Source organism: Schistocerca serialis, chromosome 8 (assembly GCF_023864345.2).
Source record: "Schistocerca serialis cubense isolate TAMUIC-IGC-003099 chromosome 8, iqSchSeri2.2, whole genome shotgun sequence".
Lineage (NCBI taxonomy): Eukaryota > Metazoa > Arthropoda > Insecta > Orthoptera > Acrididae > Schistocerca > Schistocerca serialis.
Window position 1 is genome coordinate 433,955,291 of NC_064645.1, and position 17,234 is coordinate 433,972,524.

Below are 17,234 nucleotides of genomic sequence, written 5' to 3' on the forward strand. Positions count from 1 at the left end.
GCATCATGTTGCCACCAAGTTCATCCCACGGCTCATGAGTCAAGGCCAGAAAGACATTCACCTCGCAATCTGCAAAGAGCTTTTGGATCACGCAATTGAGAACGAGATGTTCCTTAAGAAAATCATCCCTGGTGATGAGATGTGGGTCTATGGTTATGACGTTGAGACCAAGGTTCAATCTTCACAATTGGTAGGGAAAGATTCTCTAAGACCAAAAAAAGCTTGCCTGGTCAGGTCAAATGTCACAGCAATGCTGATAGTTTTCTTTGACTTTGAACAATTAGTTTATCATGAACTTGCGCCACAGGGACAGTTAACCAATGGTATTATTAGGGTATGTTATGATGCGTGTGAGAAAATGTGAGAAGGAAACAGCCTGAAATGTGGTGAGACAATTCATGACTGTTGCATCAGTATAACGCACGCACAAATTCTTCCCTTTTGGTGCGTGACTATTGCACAAAAAACGAAATTACTGTGCTGCCTCATTCTCCTACTCTCCAGATCTTGCCCCTGCAGACTTTTTTTTATTTCCAAAGTTGAAAACCCCAATGAAAGGACGAAGATTTGCAAAGATAGACGAGATAAAAGAAAATTTGTAGACAGTGCTTCGTGCCATCCAGCAAGTGGTGTACCAAGACTGCTTCCAGAAGTGGAAATGGCATTGGAAGCAGTGTATCAATTGTGGAGGACAGTATTTTGAAGGAGACCATGCTCAATAAGTAAAAGGTAAGTGTAGAAAAAATTTGTGGAGAAAGTTCCGGAATTTTTTGTACAGACCTCTATTTGAAAATTAGGTACTTGAATGTACTCTTGACCTCCTGTGACAACTGGAGAATATTACTAATGAAGTCCAAGCTTTTCAAAATAAGTGGTCATGAAGAAATAACATCAGCAAATTAACAGCCTGAAGTTAATAGCTCACAAACAGAACAGCCGGCTAAAACCAATGAGCGATGCAAAAGACAGTGAGTACCTACCAAAGTTTAAATTAAGCAGCTCAGTCCAAGTTGAATATAATAACTTCAACAAATAGATTAGGCCTTGTTACAGAACAGATGAATGAAAAGACAATAAGTAGTTGGACAGTATTCCATATGATACTACAGTCTGTTGATGTGCTGTGATCTTCAGTTCGAATATGGGTTGACACAGCTCTTCAAGGTAATCTGTACTGTGCAAGTCTCTTTGTACAATTACTGCAATCTCCATCCATTTGAACGAGCTTACTATTATTGAGCCTTGGTTCCCCACCATAATTTTTACCCTCCACATTGCTCTCCTGCACCCAGTTAACTAGCCTTTAAACATGGAGTATTAAGAATTATGCATGAAGAAATTATTTTCATATTGTTAAACAAAAACACACACTATAACAATGAGCTCTCTCTATAAATAGCCACACATGAATAAACCATGAAATCATCCCAATAATAATACAGGGATAAATAAACACAATCAAACTACAGTAGATGCAATTCCATTACACACATTTCATGTGTTTTTCATCACTTTCAGTGAAACATAACTAAAATAATGTTCAAAAGTCCATTACCACATAATTTGTGTGATTACTAGCCAGGAATTCACAGTTACATGAGAAGTTTTCACACGCATGTTACATTCCCTTTCACTCACAATCAAAATGAAAAATGAACCTGGAAACTGAGAACCCATTGATGGAGATTCCTGAGGTCAGTGAGCTCACCAGAGATAGCCACAACTGAGCAACAATCGTAACAACAATAATTCAATCCACTTCTTCACCTTTCATTAACCAACTCATGATTGACTGTTTCTGAAGCAGAATCTCAGAGAGATTTGTAACAAAATGACACAGAACATTTATTTCCATCAACTAAGGTGCGCGTCATTTATGACGGCGGTCAAGTTTAGGTTCGTTCTGCGCATCTGACGCCACAAAACACAGTTAGCCAATGAACAGAGAACAGCGTTGCCAGAGCTCGACTGCAGTGCAGAGCATGGACGAATGTCTTCAATTTTAGAAACGTTCAGTCATAAATAAAGTAATTGAATGAAAGCAGTGTCGTGATAGCAGACTTTGTTTTATAGAAAGTTTGGAAAAAGCATTCTTTATACCAACTGCTTCATATTCTATTAATTAATTAAACCAAACAAGCAATAAGCCTCTTAATTCAGGCGATAGCAAGGAATGGTATTTGTTTCATTCTCACTAACCGCTTTTTCGCAATAAAGAACAGCGGTAATTGTTTATTTCCTATTATATCTTGACAAAACTTCAGTAATTCATAGTCATACCAACAATGTTTGTCGGTATTTTGCGTTATAGCTTAAAGTCCTCCGGGAGACACGTTAATCGACGAGTTACGTTAGCGTAATGGTTAAAGTGTGTGACTGCTAAGCAGAAGGTTCTGAGTTCGAACCTTGTTTGGTGCTTAATATTTTCTTTATTTAAAAACAATATCAAAGTATCTTACTTCATGAATTTTATTCGTTTGAATCTAATTTTTTGAAATTTTTTAGTGGCAGCTAAAATCGACCATACGGAAAGTATACGCTATGGACTTTTACCTCTGCATTCTCTTCAAAATTTTGTGCAATGGTTTACTACATCTAATGCTGCACAATAACTGTATTGAACTTCGAAACAAAATTAAGTCATTTATGGGGGGAAGGTATCAGTCAAGAAGATGTGTAAAAATCAAATTTTTGTGCCAAATAGTTTTTGTGAAATCGAATGATAAAGTGTGTCAAAGCAGTCGAAACACCATGTGTCTGCACAGGCGAGCAGTGCAATGATGACAAAATCACGCACATCGCGAAATGCGGGGAGCACGTCTCTGTAGCAGCAAAAGGGTTAATGCAGCCGTGGTGGCTTTACTTCACAAACTGCGCACTCCCCCCTAAACGTAAGTTTGCGAACAATATACTATGGCGCTGCTTCTCTTGGCGAGTACAACTGGCAACCCAGCAATCTCCCGCGTCTGGGCGGGCATGCGCGAACCGCCAAGATAAAAGAATTGAACTATAACAGTTCCATAGTTCCATTCCTCCTAATCTCTAAGACTTCCCTAAGATTACCCTGACTTTTCCAATACTTTAAAGTTGAGAATCCCAATTTTTCAAGCTTCCTCACAAAATATATTAATGTGAAAAATGCCGAATTGCACTGTGGCTGAGAGGCCACACTGAGCTATAGGTTCCCCTTTAACTGGCAGGGTAGGTTAGTTCAAAAGTTACAGAGAGCCAAGGCAATATCTTCTGCCATAGGACCATGCCTAATAAAGACTCTTGTTTTCAAACCAATCTTCTTCTCAATGACAACTTTCTTTATCTTTGCTATTTAATACAATTAATCACTAATTAAATATTTACTTACCTGCTCATCCAAATAGTCCATTAAGTCATTCAACTTGAATTTAATTTTGTTAGCTTTCAGACCATTTTTGAGGTCATTTAACCATACTGGTTCATACATTAAAATCTTTTCATGAATTTCTGGATTATTTATTATGAAATTTTGAACAGCTGTTTGCAAGTCCACTGTTGAATAAAAACCACCAATGTTACCATATAAATTCTATACCAATAAAATTGCTATGCATTACATTTCATTAAGAAAATTTAAGGATCATACCTTCCTGTGAAGCTTCACTTCTATTTTCACTAGTAGCACTCTGTTCATGAAATATTTCTTCATCATCTACTAGAATACTATAATCCTTGGAATTGTGGTTGCTGTAAACATAAGGTAGTTGACAATATATGGTAAACCATCACTCATCTTCAGTTATCATTAGTTATTACTGAATAAAAAAACAACTAATTTAAAACAAACTAAATGAAGAAATTATTTCAGACTCAGTGCTGAAGTATGAATAATGATGAAGACGATGATGATGATGATGATGATTAGAAAGCAGAAGGGAACATTGTAAAACTATCACATTTCACCTATCTTTTGTAGACCGTCATGCACAAATCAATTAATTGCATGGCTTAAAGAGAAGCACACTTTGTTTGGCTTTCTAGTGGCCCTGGTATCTTACATGAATCTCGCATAGATCAAAATTTCCTCTCTATCCTAGCTCAACTTCCAGTATTGCAAGTGTCTCTATGTTTGTACAGAAGGCCAACCACATATGACAGCATAGATTTCATGTGATGTTACAATCTCTTACAGCTTTGTGGGCACCCTGCTCAGTCTGCATGGATGGGCATTATTTGAATAAATTTCTATCTAGGCAATTATATGAATAATCACATAACTGTAAAAAAAATTATTTATGAATAAATTGTTTGCAAGTAGAGGAACTATTCCTCTCTGTGAATACAAGGAATTGTTATCCATTACTTCTAATTAATAAGAGCATAACTACACTTTTTGTTCACTTATTAATCAGTCTTCACTTATGTACGACCAGAGCTCCTGTGGTACAGATTAGTTTCTCTCTGATAAATAATTCATTAGTACTTTACACAGGAGGAGTTCAGGGGATAAATTCCAGACTAAAGCTCTAAATGTCTGTGGTTACTGAACCAGTGATTCTAGGATTTTTTCCTTGTCACTTATAACTTCCAAGAATGATTTGTTAATTGGTACATACCACGACCAATAGGGCCACACCTTGTAAAGAATTGCAGCATTCAAACTAACCTTTGAGTTGAGGACAGTTTTGCTTATTCTACAGTACAGCTAATTTAGTTTATAAATGCTTTATAGCCAAACAGCCACAGAACCTGAACTACCGACAGACCAGTTCAACCGATTTTGCACTTCTCAATAATTCTGTTCTTCCTTCCTTCCTTCCTTCTTTCCTCCCACTGCCAACATCAAGCGGAAGCGCTGTGCATAATAAGGTAAGCATAAGAAAGCAGCCAACAGAAATTTGAAGTCTTCAATACCTTTCTCAATTGTACCAAGATTGCTAATGTTATGGGATGCATGTCTTGATATAATTGTGCAGATAGATATTTGTATTGCTATAAAATAAATTAACAAACTAAAGGGTCAGTGGTTGGTAATAATCAACATCAACAAATTTTAATCGAAAGTCTCCTTAAACTATGACATCAAATGGGCTGTATGAATGTAGTTCACTTGAAAATGATACACCATACTCACTCATTCTTACTGACAGCAAGTTTTTCAGACTTTTCAAGTTCAATGAGGAAATTTTTTGTGTATAACCAGTCAGTCCAGAACATTTTGAAACTCGACTGATGGAAAATACAGAAAAATTGGTGGCTTCAATGCTTCATGTGTTCTCTTGCGCACAATACACAGAACATTCATAAAATGGGAAATCCAGGATGGAGTAATGACAATGTTATGAAAACGATAGATTACTACTCACCATATAGTAGAGATGCTGAGTCGTGCAAACAGGCACAACAAAAAGACTACTAAACAAGTAAGCTTTCGGCCAAAAGGCCTTCTGCTTGAATACAGGGTAATATGCAAGACAGGATTACTGCTAAAACATTGTGCATAAGTTAATAACAGTGAAAAGCTAAGTGCATTGTATGTAATAGAGGTTGGAGGCGGGTGGCGAAAAATAGACAGGCCAGAAAATGAAAGTTGTAGAAAACTAAAATGGAGTGAAGAAAGGTGTAGCTACCGTGAAGAAATGCTGAGATGGAAGAAATTAACATAAATTAAGGCCAGGTGGGTGGCGAGAACCAAGGACTTCTTGTAGCACTAGTTCCCACCTGCAGTGTTCTGAGAAACTGGTGTCAGGGAAGTTCCTCATTTGTTTTATTTTGAAAGCAACTGTCGGTTCATTTAGGAAGCCAGTCGGTCTGGCTAAAGCTCTCAGATGATATATGAGTATGAGTAAACAACAGCGTTTATCCTTTCCTGTGTTTTCCTCTTACAATATATATTAAATTTTGTGCGTGTTTTGTGTTTAAGAGGTTTACTCTCATGTTTTTGCAAGTGTAAATTCATTCAGTCTGTAATGCAATAGCTGCTCACTGAACATACAGCTACATAGCTCATTAACACATCAGCATCCATTCGTGACACATCAGGAGGGTAGCAAGTTGCGTATCTAGAATGCTGTCTGCTTTTATTGTTTGCTTCTTCAGTTAGTCTTGTTCGGATGGCTATGATGTGTGCATGCTGTGTGTGGGCACATGAGGAGATGGCCTCAGTTCGCAAACAGCTGAATGTGTTTCTGGCTACAGTCAATCACCTTCACGCTGCTGCCTCGGGATGCAGCGGTGACGAAGAATCTGGCGTGTCACATGGAACGTCTCAGGTGTCACATGTTTTGCTCACGAGTTCTGCTTCTGAGGCACTTTCTACTGCACTCAATGCAGTGGATCCGCCCTCACAGCAGGGTGAGTGGCGGGTGGTAATGCATTCACATTGATTGAGGCAGAGGGTCAATGTGGAGACTGGCAGCCTGGCCTTGCCCACTGTGAGTGGACAAAGTGGCTGCTCCTTCAGCAGGGTCCGAGCAGGCGCACAGGGAGAGGGGTTTACTAGTTATTGGGAGGTCCAATGTTAGGCACGTTAGGCCCCTTAGGCGGACAGCATACAGGGCTGGAAAAAAGCCTATGTGCATTCGGTACGTCTGCCGGCGGGCGTCATCAGAGATGTGGAGGCGGCCTTACCACAGGCTACCGAGCATGCAGGGTGCTGTTATCCGCAAGTTGTGGCTCATGTCTTCACCAACAACACCTGTCCATGGGTTCTGAGGTGATCCTCAGTCCGTACAGATGGCTAGCGGAGGTGGTGAAGACTATGGGCCTTGCGTGCGGGGTGCAAACAGAGCTCACAATTTGCAGCATCATTCCCAGAGTTGATCAGGGTCCTTTGGTTTGGAGCCGAGTGGAGGGTCTCAACCAAAGGCTTAATTTACTCTGTGATGGTCTTGGCTGCAGATTTCTAGACCTGCATCATCGTGTGGAGACTTATAGGCTCCCCTTGCAGGTCAGGGTTCTACACAAAGGAAGCAACTTCTGGGGTAGCAGAGTACTTGTGGAGTACATATGAGGGTCTATAGGCCATGCAATAGTTTCAGGTCCTGGAAAATCAACTGAGTCGCCTTCTTAAATGAAGTATTAAAAGCAGTGGATGATACACAACATGTATCTGGGATATTTCTGGATCTAAGTAAAGCCTTTGATGGAACTGATCACGGCATTCTCTTGAGTAAATTAAGTAACTATGGACTCAGAGGACAGTCTGAAAAGTGGATCCAGTCGTACCTCAGTAGTCACCAGCAGATTTCAGAAATAAAACACAAAGATAATAAAACACAAAAAATTTCTAGTTTTTACAGTGACGAGCAGAATGTCAAGTATGAAGTCTCACAAGGGTCAGTTCTAGGACCTGTCCTATTTCTGCTGTATGTAAATGACTTGGCAAGTAAAATACATGATGGAACCACTGTACTGTTTGCAGATGAGACTAGGGTCATTCCATGTCAGTTCAACGAGGGGTTCCAGCTCATAGTCTCAGATTTGACTGAAATTCAGTACACTAATTCTACCACTAATTCTACCATCCCCCCCCCCCCCCCCATGAACCAAGGACCTTGCCGTTGGTGGGGAGGCTTGCGTGCCTCAGCAATACAGATGGCCGTAACGTAAGTGCAACCACAATGGAGGGGTATCTGTTGAGAGGCCAGACAAACGTGTGGTTCCTGAAGAGGGGAAGCAGCCTTTTCAGTAGTTGCAGGGGCAACAGTCTGGATGATTGACTGATCTGGCCTTGTAACACTAACCAAAACGGCCTTGCTGTGCTGGTACTGCGAACGGCTGAAAGCAAGGGGAAACTACAACCGTAATTTTTCCCGAGGGCATGCAGCTTTATTGTATGGTTAAATGGTGATGGTGTCCTCTTGGGTAAAATATTCCAGAAGTAAAATAGTCCCCCATTCGGATCTCTGGGCGGGGACTCCTCAAGAGAACATTATTATTAGGAGAAAGAAAACTGGCGTTCTACGGATCGGAGCGTGGAATGTCAGAGCTCTTAATTGGGCAGGTAGGTTAGACAATTTAAAAGGGGAAATGGATAGGTTAAAGTTAGATATAGTGGGAATTAGTGAAGTTCGGCGGCAGGAGGAACAAGGCTTTTGGTCAGGTGAATACAGGGTTATAAATACAAAATCAAATAGGGGTAATGCAGGAGTAGGTTTAATAATGAATAATGAAATAGGAGTGTGGGTACGCTACTACAAACAGCATAGTGAACACATTATTGTGGCCAAGATAGACACGAAGCCCATGCCTACTACAGTAGTACAAGTTTATAACTAGCTCTGCAGATGATGAAGAAATTGATGAAATGTATGATGAGGTAAAAGAAATTATTCAGGTAGTGATGGGAGACGAAAATTTAACAGTCACGGGTGACTGGAATTCAAGAGTAAGAAAAGGGAGACAAGGAAACATAGTAGGTGAATATGGATTGGGGCTAAGAAAAGAAAGAGGAAGCCGCCTGGTAGAATTATGCGCAGAGCATAACTTAATCATAGCTAACACTTGGTTTAAGAATCATGAAAGAAGGTTGTATACATGGAAGAACCCTGGAGGTACTAAAAGGTATCAGATAGATTATATAATGGTAAGACAGAGATTTAGGAACCAGGTTTTAAATTGTAAGACATTTCCTGGGGCAGGTGTGGACTCTGACCACTATCTATTGGTTATGAACTGTAGATTAAAACTGAAGAAACTGAAAAAGGTGTGAAATTAAGGAGATGGGACCTGGATAAACTGACTAAACCAGAGGTTGTACAGAGTTTCAGGGAGAGCATAAGGGAACAACTGACAGGAATGGGGGAAAGAAATACAGTAGAAGAAGAATGGGTAGCTCTGAGGGATGAAGTAGTGAAGGCAGCAGAGGATCAAGTAGGTAAAAAGACGAGGGCTAGTAGAAATCCTAGGGTAACAGAAGAAATATTGAATTTAATTGATGAAAGGAGGAAATATAAAAATGCATTAAATGAAGCAGGCAAAAAGGAATACAAACGTCTCAAAAATGAGATCAACAGGAAGTCCAAAATGGCTAAGCAGGGATGGCTAGAGGACAAATGTAAGGATGTAGAGGGGGGTTGGGGGTTGTTTGGGGAAGGAGACCAGACAGCGAGGTCATCGGTCTCATCGGATTAGGGAAGGATGGGGAAGGAAGTCGGCCGTGCCCTTTCAAAGGAACCATCCCGGCATTTGCCTGGAGCGATTTAGGGAAATCACGGAAAACCTAAATCAGGATGGCCGGACGCGGGATTGAACCGTCATCCTCCCGAATGCGAGTCCAGTGTCTAACCACTGCGCCACCTCGCTCGGTCAAGGATGTAGAGGCTTATCTCACTAGGGGGCAAGATAGATACTGCCTACAGGAAAATTAAAGAGACCTTTGGAGAAAAGAGAGCCACTTGTATGAATACCAAGAGCTCAGATGGAAACCCAGTTCAAATGGAAGAAGGGAAAGCAGAAAGGTGGAAGGAGTATATAGAGGGTCTATACAAGTGCGATGTACTTGAGGACAATATTATGGAAATAGAAGAGGATGCAGATGAAGATGAAATGGGAGATACGATACTGCATGAAGAGTTTGGCAGAGCACTGGAAGACCTGAGTCGAAACAAGGCCCCGGGAGTAGACAACATTCCATTAGAACTACTGATGGCCTTGGGAGAGCCAGTCCTGACAAAACTCTACCATCTGGTGGGCAAGATGTATGAGACAGGCGAAATACCCTCAGACTTCACGACGAATATAATAATCCCAATCCCAAAGAAAGCAGGTGTTGACAGATGTGAAAATTACCGAACTATCAGTTTAATAAGTCACAGCTGCAAAATACTAACGGTAATTCTTTACAGATGAATGGAAAAACTTGTAGAAGCCGACCTCGGGGAAGATCAGTTTGGATTCCGTAGAAATGTTGGAACAAATGAGATAATATTGACCCTACGACTTATCTTAGAAGAAAGATTAAGGAAAGGCAAACCTACATTTCTAGCATTTGTAGACTTAGAGAAAGCTTTTGACAATGTTGACTGGAATACTCTCTTTCAAATTCTAAAGGTGTCAGAGGTAAAATACAGGGAGGAAAGGCTATTTACAATTTGTACAGAAACTAGATGGCAGTTGTAAGAGTCAGGGGCACGAAAGGGAAGCAGCGGTTGGGAAGGGAGTGAGACAGGGTTGTAGCCTCTCCCCGATGTTATTCAAACTGTATATTGAGCAAGCAGTAAAGGAAACAGAAGAAAAATTCGGAGTAGGTATTAAAATCCATGGAGAAGAAATAAAAACTTTGAGGTTCACCAATGACATTGTAATTCTGTCAGAGACAGCAAAGGACTTGGAAGAGCAGTTGAATGGAATGGAATGGACAGTGTCTTGAAAGGAGGATATAAGAGGAACAACAACAAAAGCAAAACGAGGATAATGGAATGTAGTCGAAATAAGTCGGGTGATGCTGAGGGAATTAGATTAGGAAATGAGACACTTAAAGTAGTAAAGGAGTTTTGCTATTTGGGGAGCAAAATAACTGATGATGGCCGAAGTAGAGAGGATATAAAATGTAGACTGGCAATGGCAAGGAAAGCATTTCTGAAGAAGAGTAATTTGTTAACATCGAGTATTGATTTAAGTGTCAGGAAGTCTTTTCTGAAAGTATTTGTATGGAGTGTAGCCATGTATGGAAGTGAAACATGGACAATAAATAGTTTGGACAAGAAGAGAATAGAAGCTTTCGAAATGTGGTGCCACAGAAGAATGCTGAAGATAAGGTGGGTAGATCACGTAACTAATGAGGAGGTATTGAACAGAATTGGGGAGAAGAGGAGTTTGTGGCACAACTTGACTAGAAGAAGGGATCGGTTTGTAGGACATGTTCTGAGACATCAGGGGATCACAAATTTAGCATTGGAGGGCAGCATGGAGGGTAAAAATCGTAGAGGGAGACCAAGAGATGAATACACTAAGCAGATTCAGAAGGATGTAGGTTGCAGTAAGTACTGGGAGATGAGGAGGCTTGCACAGGATAGAGTAGCATGGAGAGCTGCATCAAACCAGTCTCTGGACTGAAGACCACAACAACAACAACAACAATTCTACCATGTGTGGAACACTTGTGTACAAAGTATTAGTTTCCCCTGCCAATTAGTTCCAGAATTATGACTTGTGAACGAAGGTGGCATGACCGGGAAATTGCAACCCGCATATGGCAATCTATCTTCAGACCCAATCTCAGGTCTTAATAACTTTGGAACTATTCCGCACAGTATAGTGAAATTTTTACAACCCAGTAACATCCATTTAGAGAACACACTCCATGAATCAAAACACCAACAACATATTTCTGAGGGAAAATAAAAAATTCCAAAATTTGATTAAAAAAATGTAATACGTTAAAAGGTACATATTGTAGGTGCCCTCTATGCCAAATATAATTCACTCAAAAAGGGTATAAATTTTTTTGTGGTAAGCTTAATGTGGCCTAAATACACACAGAACTCATCATGCCCATATCTGTTACAAAAACAGAGTTACATGCACATGAAAATACAAAAATTTGAAAAATTACCTGAAAAACATAGGTTTTCGAAGTGTGGTAGCACAAAAGGGACAAGTGGTATCCAAGCCAAATTTCACACACTGCATAAGTAGACCATAATGATATATATCTCAAAATTTCAGCATGTTACTGGAAGACATTTGTGTACAATGGAAGTTGACATATGTATTTGGTGATGTGGCTATTGTTCCACAACACAATTTTGTAAAAACATTTTGTAAACTGTTCTGCCTCTTCTTATCCTCTCCCACAACTGTTTAATCACTAAGCAACAACATATACACAGATTAAAACAACCTAACATTAATGTTTACTGCACCTTAACTGCTAAAAACCAGTTTATTGTGCTTCAAACAGAAGTTCTTCCAAACTTTAGCTACTGTACTCTGTACATTGAGTGGCAAATTGTACTGTCTTCCTGACACTGTGGTAGGAACTGGAACTGTCATAAGAATATGTTCAAAAGGAATCCAACACCTGTCTGCCAAATGTGGCCAATGAAATGATCTCGCTGGTGCCATGAAGTTCACACATACATCATCTTCTGCTTCACAGCACTCTGCAACACATCCTAAGTACCATTTGTCATCATAAACAGCAATAACATAGCAACCTGGTTGTGTGTTGCTGCTTTTGCTTCTGAATCCTGAGTCAGACACACTGTGAAGACACGTGTTGTGCTAGAGCCTATAGCTATAACCGGACAGTCTGCTCACCTGCACATTGTCAGAGTCCGCTGGAGAGAAGTGATGATGGCTCTTTGTGTCTGAAACAGTTTTAACGTGTTCTAGTCTGCTTTTTAGCAACTCTTCAACTGATTTCACCTCATCTTTCGAAACACAGAATGATTGTATGCCAGAGATATTTTTCTGTACCCAGGTAAATAATTGAAGAGGTGTTAGAATGTGACCTTCTGTAGGTTGCTGCAGACTAGCTCGTGATGCCATGTGCTTAATGGTAGCACCAATACCATTACATACATTTTTACCATGACTTGTTGCGAAAAAATACCATTCTGCGTGACTGAAAATCATGGTAATGCATGCATAAATTTTTGAGATTTTTACAGTTTTTGTACTGACTAGCTGCCCCATCACTGAAGTATTTCGCAAAATGTATGTGAGGCAGCTTGTTTTTCACATATGCCATGACAGTGCGAATGTGGGCATGAACTGCAATGGCATCATGAATTAAACAGTCACTAAAAACGCACAGGTTCATGACAGACACATCACCTGATTCACCTCTATAGTAAATCGCAAATTGCTGGAGAGTTGCTTGACTGTTGTCCCTATGATATCCTTGGATGGCATCTTGGCTATAAATGCATAATTTTCAGAAAAGTCTAGTATTACTATAATTTCATCTTGTTTCAAATTATACCTACAAAACTGCAGATAAGCCGATTGTGCTGTTGCTGTGAAGCTGTGTGTGGTCAGTTTGTCCATTTTTTGACAACACATGTCAACAAAATCTGCCACTGTACTTTGCTTTGTTTCAGACTTGTGTGATCCATTGTTTACAAGAAACAAGTTCATCCTCATCCATAAGGAGTTCACCATACAGTTTGTTATTCATGTGTTCTGCAAGATTTGCCTTACCAGGACACTTTTCACACCTGTGTATCATGCACTGGTAGGAACTGATGTCAGACACTAGCAGCTGCATTGCACCTTTGTAATACAGACCAGAATCCTTTACAGCAGCAAACATCAGCTTAGCATTTTGATGGGTCTCACATACACAAACATTGTGTTTGCCCCTTGCACTTACAGGCACAACTCATTTTGTCCGAAGATTGAAAAAAAGATGATAAACCTACTTTGGTATTGGGATACTTTTCCTTGAATTCTACATATAGTTCTGATATGTTGCATAGCAACAGTCTTTTTTGCATCTGTACATGTACATTTTCCATTTTCACCGTTACACAGTATTTTTTTTCCAGGCATTATTCGGCTGTAGTCATTATTTTCATAAAACTCGGACACTAGCACCTGTATTTCTGAACTCAATTGCTTATCCTGAGCCTGCTGAAGTTGTGGTAGCACCCCTTGGGTTGCTTTTATTTTCCTAGCTTGCTTTACCATACATGTAGAAACATTGAATTCCTTTGCAGTGTAGTCAATAGACCAGCTGGAAGGTGGAAGGGTAAGAATAGCTACTTCTTTCTGGCGTGTGGATATGGCACATTTTTCTTTCAAATCATGCACAATTTTGTCCAAATCAGAGCATTTCTGGCATGATTTCTGTTCCTTTGGAGCAGATAGTTCTTCCTCTTCCACCATTAGTGTGTCAGCTATTTTGTGTTTTAATTCCATTTGAGCTTCTTGTAATTTTCTTCTATCATAGCTCAGCCTGTCTCTTTTCCCAACTTTGTGTGTCTTCGAGGGAGACAACCCAAGAGCAGTCACTCAAGTATTTAATTGCTCATCTGCTGTGGTTGTAGGTGGCTGATACTCTTTGTCACTGTCATGTACAGGGCTATTACAAATGATTGAAGCGATTTCATAAATTCACTGTAGCTCCATTCATTGACATATGGTCACGACACACTACAGATACGTAGAAAAACTCAAAGTTTTGTTCGGCTGAAGCCGCACTTCAGGTTTCTGCCGCCAGAGCGCTCGAGAGCGCAGTGAGACAAAATGGCGACAGGAGCCGAGAAAGCGTATGTCGTGCTTGAAATGCACTCACATCAGTTAGTCATAACAGTGCAACGACACTTCAGGACGAAGTTCAACAAAGATCCACCAACTGCTAACTCCATTCGGCGATGGTGTGCGCAGTTTAAAGCTTCTGGATGCCTCTGTAAGGGGAAATCAACGGGTCGGCCTGCAGTAAGCGAAGAAACGGTTGAACGCGTGCGGGCTACTTTCATGCATAGTGATGTGAAAGATTCAGTGTTTAAACCACCTCTACCACGAAACGTGCCAGAACTGCGAGCTCGCATCAACAATGCTTTTGAACTCATTGATGGGGATGCTGCGCCGAGTGTGGGAGGAACTTGATTATCGGCTTGATGTCTGCCGAATCACTAAAGGGGCACATATCGAACATTTGTGAATGCCTAAAAAAACTTTTTGAGTTTTTGTATGTGTGTGCAAAGCATTGTGAAAATATCTCAAATAATAAAGTTATTGTAGAGCTGTGAAATCGCTTCAATCATTTGTAATAACCCTGTACATTATCAGAATATTCTTCATTTTTTAGCAGTGTAACATACCTGGAACATAACTTTTGTCCTGGTTTTATGTTAAGTCCCATGCACTGTTTCACTTTCAATACTGATTTTATATCAGTTTCTCTGAGGCTACACTTCACTGTCTTCTTATGAATCCTAAATGGATCAAAACAACTTCTTTGTAGGAAAGAATACTTATCCAGAAACACTTTCATATGATGATAACAAACACTAAAGTTTCCTGGAACTGTACTTCTTGTTCCCATAGGGTGTACCCCGGATTTCCATAGCAACAAATCTTGGTCCGATTCATCCAGATCATATAGTACAAAGCGAATGCCACATTTTGTTCCATATGTTGTTTTATGACATTCAGATGCTTGTGCTCTACCAATACTGCAACTTGTTTGAACAAAAGCACCACTAGAACACTTTTTTGCTTCCATACTGACTTTCCACCACAGTGCTGACCAGTCTGAACTAGAATCTTAAAAACATGAGTAACCCGTAATTGTTGCTTGTTTCCTTTGTTGTTCCTGCCTAACAATGACTCATTCTGCCCCTGAAAACTACCATTGTTTAACTTTCTGTTGCCTAATGGTTCCCAACAATTGTTGCAGCTTTATCTGAAACAAGCTGTCTGCATCATCACTATTACTTGCTAAATCGTGTTAAAAGAAACGTAACCAAATGCGTCTCTGTCACCTTTTATTGTACGCAAATGCCTTGGAATAACAAGTTGAAATTTTGCCACATATTATATTATGGTCTACTTATGCAGTGTTTGAAATTTGGCCTGGATATCACTTGTCCCTTTTGTGCTACCACATTTAGAAAATCCATGTTTTTCAGGTAATTTTTCAAATTTTTGTATTTTTGTGTGCATGTCACTCTGTTTGTGTGACTGATATGGGCAAGATGAGTTCTGCGTGTGTTTAGGCCACATTAAGCTTACCACAAAAAAATTTATACCCTTTTTGAGTGAATTATATTTGGCATAGAGGGCACCTACAATATGTACCTTTTAACGTATTACATTTTTTTAATCACAATTTGGAATTTTTTATTTTCCCTCAGAAATATGTTGTTGGCGTTTTGATTCTCTAAGTGGATGTTACTAGGTTGTAAAAATTTCACTGGACTGTGCAGAATAGTTCCAAAGTAATTAAGACCTGAAGTTGGGTCTGAAGATAGATTGACAGATGTGGGTTGCAATTTCCGGGTCACGCCACCTTCTTTCAAAAGCCATAATTCTGGAACTAATTGGCAGGGGAACTTAAAATTTTGTACATGAGTGTTCCACACTTGGTAGCATTGGTGTGTTAAATTTCAGCCAAATCTGAGACTATCAGCTGGAATATTTTCTCAAATTTGTTGAATTTATATGGAATGACCCACTAATATTCTAATTAAATCACAGAATGAGGAAAATCTGCTGGAGGCTGCAGTATCAGTTATGTGTACCTTAACACACTGGTTCAAGACCAATAGGCTCATCATAAATTCTGAAAAAACTGTGGCAGTTATCTTCATACCACACACAATCTCCATCCTGCAAACCCCGTTTTCACTATCGAAGGAAAAAATGTGTTGAATGTCAGTCATACAAAATTTCTAGGTGTACATGTTCAGGCAGATCTGAAGTGGGAGGTACACCTGAACAATTTAAATAAGAGACTGAATTCACTAGCATATGCTGTTACGATCCTCACTCAAAATACAAGCTGCTCATCAGTGCTGACAATGTATCATTGCAATATACAGTCGCTACTTATGTACGGAATAATTTTTTGGGGGAATTCCACACATACTACAAAAACATTTAAAATACAGAAAAAGATTATCAGGGTGATAAAAAAAGCTAAATGTAAGAATTCCTGTAGACCCCTTTTTAAAACTGCCTTGTTTGTATATATACAAAATACTAATTTTCACAAAAGGGAGCATCTTAAAAAAGGGAAAAATCTCTTCAAACACAACTATGATATACGCACATAATAAACTAGACATAAGATGTTGCTTGACCACTGCTTCTATTCTTTGTCTGTGTTTATGGAACATCATAATACGTAAACATCACGTACCAAATTTCACTAATTGTCAATTCATAATATAGTTTACATTGTGCTTATCATGTCATCTCACTTAATAACTGCTATTATCACACGTAGAAGCAATGTAGTACACCAACCTACATTATTATACATTTTTATTATGTCAACAATGTAGTCAAAACGACTATTGTATTGTAAACTAACTAGGTTTACCACTGTCCTATATCACATGTACAAACAATGTACGAAACTGACTCTTGGACCAATAAATAAATAACACTCACCAGTCAATGGGCAGCAAGGGAAGTCAAATGGCGTTCACAATAAACACACTTCGACTGTCACAATTTTATCAGTAAACTGTCACAGTATTCGTAATAAAGTTCCTGAATTCATTGCCCTGCAGGAAAGATGTAGTGCTCAAACTATTCCTGGGAGCGAAAGCTGGCTGAAACCCAAAGCAGACAGCTCTGAG

The 17,234-nt window shown here is 39.6% G+C and overlaps 1 protein-coding gene across 4 annotated transcripts in view; it reads right to left on the reverse strand.

The window, feature by feature from the left end:
• Window positions 1–17,234, reverse strand: part of LOC126416674 (uncharacterized) — a 213,201-nt gene that overhangs the window by 21,107 nt on the left and 174,860 nt on the right. For 3 of the 4 annotated variants that reach the window (XM_050084477.1, XM_050084476.1, XM_050084478.1), the window contains exons 9-10: window positions 3,620–3,720; window positions 3,362–3,525 (exon numbers count right to left, since the gene is read on the reverse strand). In XM_050084477.1, coding sequence (XP_049940434.1) covers window positions 3,362–3,525; window positions 3,620–3,720 — 265 coding nt within the window. Of the gene's footprint in view, window positions 1–3,361; window positions 3,526–3,619; window positions 3,721–17,234 lie in introns of those variants that run through there. The other variant, XR_007575492.1, reaches the window with a different exon arrangement.